The sequence below is a fragment of the Pithys albifrons genome, chromosome 4, assembly GCF_047495875.1.
Source record: "Pithys albifrons albifrons isolate INPA30051 chromosome 4, PitAlb_v1, whole genome shotgun sequence".
Lineage (NCBI taxonomy): Eukaryota > Metazoa > Chordata > Aves > Passeriformes > Thamnophilidae > Pithys > Pithys albifrons.
This window is the reverse complement of record NC_092461.1, coordinates 49,018,339-49,026,853: the sequence shown is the minus strand read 5'-3', so window position 1 is coordinate 49,026,853 and position 8,515 is coordinate 49,018,339. Positions and strand designations below refer to the sequence as shown.

The window sequence follows — 8,515 nt, the reverse complement described above, 5'->3', positions numbered from 1 at the left end:
TCTCTGAAGATTAAAATCCCTGAGCACTGACAGAGTGCTCAGGGCATAGGCAGGGTGCCCTGGCACTGCAGTTCCCTATCACTGATCTGTCTGTATTTAGGCTGGGAGTGGGATAACCAGACCCTGGACCCTCTAACCCATCCTGCTTGGTCCTGCTGCTCCTCCTGTGGCCGGAATAAGCTGCCTGCACTACATCCAGGGCAGGCAGGCAAGCAGCCTTAGCCTCCCACTCCTCCTCTCCCCCAGCTCCTATTGCCGGGGTAGGCATATCAAGGGTGGGGATGTATCACTTTGCTTTGAACACAGAGGTTTGCTCCCTCCTTTCCCAGGACAATTTGTTGTGACACCTGAGCTGCTCTTCCCTGCTGCCTGCCTGCCGGGACAGGGAACATCTTTCACTCCAGCTCGTGTAATTGATGTCACCACTGCAGCATCAACTTCCATGTGTGCACATCACTTCAGAGCGCAGTGCTAAGCAGCAAGCTGGAGTGTTTATAGAGACTTCAAAAATCTTCTTCCAAGAATATATGCTATCTCTTGGATCCCTTCAGACTGACCCCCTCAGAGCCAGGTGTCTGCACAGCAAGTGACAGCAGTGACCACCCTGGCAAGACCCACTGCAGCCAGTGCCCACCAGTGTTGGCATCCAAGTACTAATTGTGGGGGTTGTTGAGGGTCTTGATTTGCATTTCTGTTTGGCTTCATCATTGAAACCAAACAGGAGGACAAAACATGAGGAGTGCCTTTAGTTCATCTACAGGAATAAAGAAGTTCTAATTATTTACAGCAATGTGTAGAAAAATACATAAAAATTAAACTTCCTACTATGCAACCATATTTGATTGCACAATAAAGTCGGCATTGAAAATATGTCTAATAATGCCCTTTCAACTACATTTTTCAGGTTAACCTTGGATTAAACCCCAAAATAACTGATTTAATTTTCAGTTGGATTCCATGGTTAAGCTTTAAAAATGGCATATGAGGTAAATTCACAACTATGGCTCTGCCTTTGGCTGGAACCAGTCAGAAGTGCACTTCTTGCTGTTAAATTCTGTATTTAGAGGGAGTAGCAGTATTTTATTTAGCTCACGGCAATGCAGAAACAGGCAGCCTCCCAGCAGTGCAGCCAGTGGGCGCTCCCAGGGCACACCCTGCACACACCTAAGTGGAGAGTGGAATGCTACACAAAAACAGCAGCAGCTGCTTTTTCTTCAGGAAACACAGGCAGTGGAGATGGGCACAGAATGAAAACCCACTTTCTTCCTCTTTTCTCACATGGCAGCATGAGACTGTTCACTTGGAAAGCTGAATTTATGTTCAGGTCCATGCTGAGCTAGAGGAAGCCCACTGAATGCACTGTTGAGACCACAGGGCCAGTCCGGCGTGGGCAGGATGCCGAGGGCAGGTGGCACTTTCTTTATGCTCTCCTTTTGTGGGGCTGTGGCCCAAAAGGAGATTCAAGGTTCAGCATGCCAGGCAGAGCTGAGGAGACCTGGCTCCTAGTCCAAAGGCTACTTGCAGATGTGGAAGGGTTTCAGCTGTTACAATATTTTATCTCATGTTCATGAAATGAGAAAGACCTTGAAGCAAGATGATGGAGCAGGACTCACATTCCTGGGGAAAAGCCTCTCCTTTACATTGGTCTATGATGGTGTATTCCCACTGGAACAAGAAAAGGCAGTGACTCAGGTGTTCCCTACGCAAGCCCCTGCGTCAAACAGGGTAAGGTAAGGAGTGCCCCTGCACCAAACGCCTGGCAGGGAAGGGCAGTGAGTCAACACTTGCATTGTGCAATCTGGGGATCCCTGCAGGCAGGGGAGTTGGAGCAGGAGGCAGAAGAGCCCACATGAGCAACCTCTGGCACGCAAGGGCAGTGGGTGGAGAAGCTGTGCTGCCTGCCCACTGCCCTGGGATGGGAGAGTCCCAGTTCCCTGTCCTCCCCCAAGCAGGGCACTCCCACAAGAACAGCTTTAATGGGGGCAGGTAAACCCCTGGCCTGGAGCCCACCTCCAGCCCATCTCAATGCCAGCACTGCCTGCCCACTGGCCCTGCATGAGGCCACAGGGAACCCGGATCCCACACTGCGGGGGTGGTAGCCAGCACCTCTGCCCCACAGCTGGGAACAGGGGCTGGGCTCCTTCCTGGGGAAGACAGTGCAATCACCAACGAAAAGGAAATACTTTTCATCAGCTTTGTAATGGCCCACATAAGCATGTTTAGTTTTGGGTGCCGAAGAAAAAGAGGGGTATGAGAAAAAACCCCAAACCACAACAAAACAGACATGCAGAATAGTAAGCGCAGGCTTGAAATTCCACTCCTGTGGGCTTTATAGTGCTTAAAAAATACCAAAAATTAAGGGATTATGTTCCATTGGTCAAGACAATTTTATTTTGAGGTTATTTTCCTTGCAAAGGGTTAAGATGTGCTATGAATTAAAAAGAAAAGGTCTATATTAAAGAAAATTGGTTTATTGTAAACAAAGTATAAAGTACAACATAAGAAATGTGCAAATCTTTGAAGTAGTCACAAAAAGCATACCTAATACACTATTTTCAAACCATTCACTTTCTGATATGTGTCCTCAATATAATATGATAAAATAGAAATAGTGAAAATTGATGCATTGTCACAAAAGCTAGTTTAAATTGTAGGCTGGTGTCTTTGCTGCCTTGTTTTGCTTTTCAAATCACAACTTTCTAATTTCATACAATACGTAATATATCTGTTTTATTTTTAGCATAAACTGCCTTTCAAAGAATAACACAATCAAGAAGCTTAAGATTCTTGGGTTTCTCCCTTAATCAACTAGAGTAGTTCAGTTAACACGTTTCGCTTCAAAGTGCCCTGTATCTGCTCATCACAAGCACAGTGAGAAGGTGGAAAGGAAAGTGTAAGTAACACAAAAGCCGAAGCATCGTGCAATGCCCAGGTATAACCAGCTGTAACAATCACAAAGCTTAACAAAGCAGCTGGGAAAATATTACAAAACTCATGAGGATTCAGAAACGTTCCTGCCCTTTGGCTGCCCAAGCCCCTCTGGACAGCCGTGTAAAGCTCGATGTGTTAAGCACCCCATGCAGGAGAGGCCTAAACTCTCCAGGAGTCTGGCACCCAAATCATCAGTTATGATGGGGCTGGAGAACAGTTAGGAGGAAAAGATCCCTACCAGGAAAAGGTGGCAGAAGTAAGAAAACTGATTTAGATTATCTTACGCAGGTGGGTTCTGGGCTTTCAAGCCTGTGCCTATATGCTGCTGCTGTCCTAGTCTGCGCCTACTGAAGACTGACAACTGGCAGCTAAAATGAGTTGGTCTCAGGCATCAGCAGCAAACCTTCACGAACACTTCTGTGGGACTGATCTAGAGTATACACAAGTAATTTGCAAAATTCAGAACTGGCACAATGTGGCTGCTCTGCTCTAGAACCTTCCCTTTCTCTCTTTCTCCCTACTAGTGCAAAAGACACTCGCTATTCCAGTCAACCACTGATTCTCCCAGCAACACTTCTTGTGGCTGAGCACAGGCTGCCTTTGCCTCTCTGCACTGGTCTCAGCAGCCAGCGTGAGAGAACCACAGACCAGGAGCAAAAGCCTTTTTTCAGCCGGCCTATCCCAGCAGCAACAGTTAATTCCACCATCTTCAGAGCAAGTCCTGTCACTGGGCAGTTGCAGACATTGGTGGCACAGCAACATCGTTCAACTTGCTCACTTCCATTTGCCAGTTCGGTAACTTCTTCGCCGACAAGTGGCGACGTGCGTGTTTGGTCAAGTGGTCGCTGCGCATGAACCGCCGCTCGCACATCGGGCAGGCAAACTTCTTCTCCCCAGTGTGTGTTCTGCGGTGGCGAGACAGTTCGTCAGACCGTGCAAACCTCCTCTCACAGCCTTTCCAACTGCAACTAAATGGCTTCTCTCCTAAAAGAAAAAAAAAGAAAGGGAAAAACCCAGTGAGCGCTAGCAGAGCAACAAATGCTACTGTCTCAACTGGCAGGACCTGACTTTTTCAAAAGAAAGTTTCTATTATGGCAGTTGATCCAAAAATCTACATAAATATTACACACACGAAATATGAAAAATTGTTTCTGTACCAAGATTTAAACATCCAGACTCACTACCCTCAAGGCCTGGTGTGACAATGAGTTAAAAATTTCATGGAACAAAGTAGCTTGAAATGGTCTTTACATCTCAAGACAGCTGATTTAACTTAGCTCCACAGGAACTGCAGATGATGATGAGTCAGCACGCCCAAAACTCCTCTCTGAAATGCAGCCTGCAATGATGTTTTATGTAACAGGCTCTGGTACTGCACTGTGAGCCTATGAGAAAATACACAGGACTCTTCCTGCTACTGCAATTACGGGCTAAGGTGTGGAAAAGTTATTCTAAAATAACCAAGATAGGAATAATTTGGAGTGGATCCTTACACTGTTGCATAAAAGAAGCTCCAAGTTTTACCCACTTCTGGCAAAGGCATTCCTGAGGAGAAGCTTAACAAGGCACGTTTAACTCTGGAAAAGCATGTTCTGCATTGGGCAAGGTCTTGCTTCCACAGAGGCATTACTGAATACGAAGCAAGTCCAGCACAAACAAACTGCTGACTCAACTTCCCCTCTGGTTGATTTCCTGTCAGAGATTAGGCAGCATTATAATGCATGTTGACAAAAAAAAGTATTTAATTGCTGCCTCACAATTTGTTCCATGAACAGATCCAGTAATTGCTAGAACCGTAACAAGCTGTGTATATAAAAATTAGTTTAAAAACCTGTGGTTAATGTGCAGCAGCACTGACCAACCTGTGTGTGTTCTGACATGAGCCTTCAAATGAGAGCTCTTGAAGTATGTTTTCCCACATCCTGGGTAGCTGCAAATGTGACTTCTTATTCTTGAAGAATCAGGCTGAGAAGTGTTTTTTGCTGCGGAAGGTACAAAGCCAGGAGCGGGGGCAATGGGAGACAGTCTCGTGCCATTTGGACTAACAATGGGAGCCTTTGTGCCCTGCACAACTGGCTGGGGCACAACAAACATGACGGCACCTTTGGGAACCTGGGTGCCCATGAAGACCATGGACTGACAGAGCGGCTGCGGGCTTGGCGCGGTGTTGGGCACGACGGCCGTCACAACGTTGTTGTTTGCAGGCAGTGGGACCATCTGGCAAATCACTGGCACGGAGGGGGCTCCGCTGCCTTGGGCAGGGGATGGTGGTGCTGCTGTCGCTGGCTGCTGTGTTGGTTCAGGGACAGGCTCGTCCCTGCTGACTGAGGGCTTTGTCAAGGCCACTGGACCAGCAGCTGGTTCTGTGGTTCTTCCTTCTGCCACCGACAGTTCACCGCTCTCAGCACCGGCTCCACTCGACACCACGGCGGAACACGCGGAGCGCTCTGCTGTGGCCTCCTGTTTACTTCTTGCCTCCCTCAAAGCACCATCCTGGTATTTGAGCACACTGGCTGTTCTCACTGGGCAGGTTTTGTGATCACAGAGCTGGGCATCAGCCGTGTGACGGATAACACTCGTCGCCTGAGCTTTCAGAGGCCTGGCTGCCAGAGACCTCTCTGCCTCTCTCCGAGGTGCAGTCAGAGCAGACTTGGCAGCCTCAGACAGCGACTTGCCGAGTGGATGGATCAGCTGCGACATCTCGAAGTCAGAAGGGCTGTAGGGGGGTGTCAGGCACTGTGCAGGGGAGAGAGATACAGTAAGGGGGGGCATGTCAACAACACATCACCACTAATTGTTAAAAACAAGCACACATACAAATTCAAAAACTTACAAATGCTGGTATTGCACTGAAGTCAGCTGCTCCAGGAAGCAAAGCCTCATCACTTTCCTCTGACATATCAGACGCTGGAGTTATAGGTCTCATTTCTGCATGTTTCTTGAAGTCTGATTTCCAGTTGCAACTCATAGAAATAAGGGCTTCTACAGCCTCATAATCACTTTTTTCAGGTGTATTGTTCCAGAAATACCTGGTATCTCTCTGTTTCTCAGTCATCATTTCCATTTCTTACTCCTGTTTTGGTTAGAGGCAAAAAGGAAACTTTAAACCTGATGCTAAGTTTGAGTATTTTGCAGCTGCTTATAAGAAGGCATCCTGAAAACAAACTGTGAAAGATAAATACACTTCATGTGCTTGTATATACCTGCCCTCTTTTTTATTCATATATTTTTATGAAGTTGTTAGTGGAGAAATCTGGCCATGGCATGAAAATTGTATATTTTCTCGAGACAAAAGAACTCATCCAGATTTTAAGTATGTTAACGGTACACCATGTTGCAAGAACTGTGTCTGAGAGCTTAAGAAAAATTTTCACCCCCTCCAAAACAGTAAATCAAAACTTCCTCCACCACTCCACCCTCCTTCCATTTCTCCCTGGCCACAGCCTTCAGCACTGCTGATTGCAGCACGTGAGAAAGGACTTCACTGGGGCTGGTTCTGACCAGTCAAATGATCAAATGATGAGCATTTCTCTCAGAAGGTATTAGCTACCAAAAATGTTCTGGAGAATACTCAGAGACTTTCTCTCACACATGCATACATGCAAGGACATCACCAGCTTGGAGAGATCCACCTCTCTCACAAGAATCACAGAATCAACCAGGTTGGAAAAGACTTTTTGAGGTCATAGAATCAGTTGGGTTGGAAGACACCTCTGAGATCCTCAAGTCCCACTCTTAATCCAACCCCATGTTGATTACTAGATCATGGCACTAAGTGCCACGTCCACTCTCACCTTAAAAACCTCCAGGGTCAGAAAATCCACCACCTCCCTGGGCAGGCCATTCCAATGCCTGACCACTCTCTGTAAAGAACTTCTTCCTGATATCCAACCTAAACCTCCCCTGGCAGAGCTTAAGCCCGTGCCCTCTTGTCCTACTGTTGGTTGCCTGAGAGAAGAGACCAATCGAGTCCAACCTATGCCCTAACGTATATGTATTTATATATGCACACTCCCTGTGAATAAACACATTCACACACACGCGCGCGCGCGCGCATCCCCTTAGCGAGGGTGGGCGTGGCTCAGCCCCCGCCCCGGGCCCCGCCCCGGGCCCCGCCCCCGCCTATTGGCGCGCGCCTTCCTCACCTCAGCGCACCCCGCCAGCCACCCCCGCGCGAGCCGCCCGCGCCCTCCCCTATAGGTTCCCCCAGAGCCGCGCCGGGCGCCCATTGGCTGGTGCCGCGCAAGGCGCGGCCCGGGGCGGGGCACGTGAACAAAGCGTGATCGGGCACTGCCGCGCGCCGACCTTTCCCCCAGTTCCCCGCGCGGCGCCCCCGCCCCGGCGCGCGGCGGGGAGGGAAGGGCGGGAAGGAGGGAGGGAGGGAGGCAGGCAGGGAGGGCGGGACGAGCCGTCACGGCGGGCGGGGGCCGGGCTCGGGTCACCGCCGCCACACCCGGCGCCTCCCGCAGGGGGGGGGGGAAGGGAAGCGAAGAGGCGTCCCCGCGGGGAGCGGGAACGGGGGCGGCGGCCGGCTCTTCGCGCAGCGCCGCTCGGCTTTCCTGCCCCGCGCCGCACATCCCGCGTGGCGCCGGGATCCCCTCGGCTCTCTCCTCCTCCGCCGCCGCCTGGCACTTGCAGCCGGCGAGCCCGGCGCCCCCGGCCGGGAGGGCAGGCAGGCACAGGGGCTGCGCGGAGCTGGACCGGCGCTGCCAACAGGTTTCCGGCGTCTTCTCTCCCTGCCTCCCTTCATCCTGCAGCTTTCCTCGCCATCCTGGCCCTCGGAGGGCTCTCACCGCGTGCGGCTCTCCGACAGCAGCCTCAGACTCCGCCGCGCCTCATCCTGTCCAGCCGCCGCCCCAGCCCCGTGTGCCGCCGGTGCCGGTGCCGCCGCCCCAGCCCCGTGTGCCGCCGGTGCCGGTGCCGCCGCCCCAGCCCGGTGTCCCGCCGGTGCCGCCGCCCAGGGTCCCTCCTCCCCCCCGGGTCGCCCCAGCACGTGCCCTGGGGATCCCCCTCCGGCGCCATCCCCGGGGACTCCCTTCGTGCCCAGCCGCGCGTCCCCCCCGGGTGCCGTGTCGCTCACCGGAGGAGCGGAGCCGAGCCGAGCCGAGCCGAGCCGAGCCGAGCCTGCCCCGCGCTGCCGCCGCTGCCGCCGGTCTCCCGGTTTTCCTCTTTTTGTTCGCCGCTCGCGCTCGGGCGGCCGCGCCCCCGGGGCCCGCGCGCGGGGGGGTGGGCGGGGCCCCGAGCCGCCCTCCACCAATCGCCGGCAAAGGTGTGTGGGGCGGCGGCCAATGGGTGCCGAGCGCCCGCGCGTGATCGGCGGCCGCTCGGCGGCGTGTGCGGAGTGTCAGCGCGGCGTGTCCGCGGGGGCTGAGTCAGGGCGGCCCCTCCGGCCTCTGCCCTGCCCGGCCCTGCCCTCTCCGGCATCCGTGTGGGAGCGGCGGGGGCGGCCCGGCGCTTCCTCCCGCATGAGGTCACAGGGCGGCGGGGGAGGAAGCGGGAGTAACCTCCCCAGCGCGGCCCCCGCTCCCCGCCACGCAGAGGTGAAGCGGGGCCGCGAGTGGGGGGAGAGGCGGAGGAGGGCGGC

General features: G+C 52.7%; 1 protein-coding gene across 1 annotated transcript; it reads right to left on the bottom strand.

The window, feature by feature from the left end:
* Nucleotides 1-2,455: 2,455 nt before the first annotated feature.
* On the bottom strand, nucleotides 2,456-8,154 carry KLF10 (KLF transcription factor 10). The gene is made up of 4 exons (XM_071554054.1): nucleotides 8,012-8,154; nucleotides 5,765-6,004; nucleotides 4,794-5,667; nucleotides 2,456-3,915 (listed from the first exon to the last, which is right to left on the bottom strand). Exons 2-4 carry the CDS (start codon nucleotides 5,993-5,995, stop codon nucleotides 3,656-3,658), a joined length of 1,365 nt encoding a protein of 454 aa, XP_071410155.1. The 5' UTR covers nucleotides 5,996-6,004; nucleotides 8,012-8,154; the 3' UTR covers nucleotides 2,456-3,655.
* Between the last annotated feature and the right edge of the window lie 361 nt (nucleotides 8,155-8,515).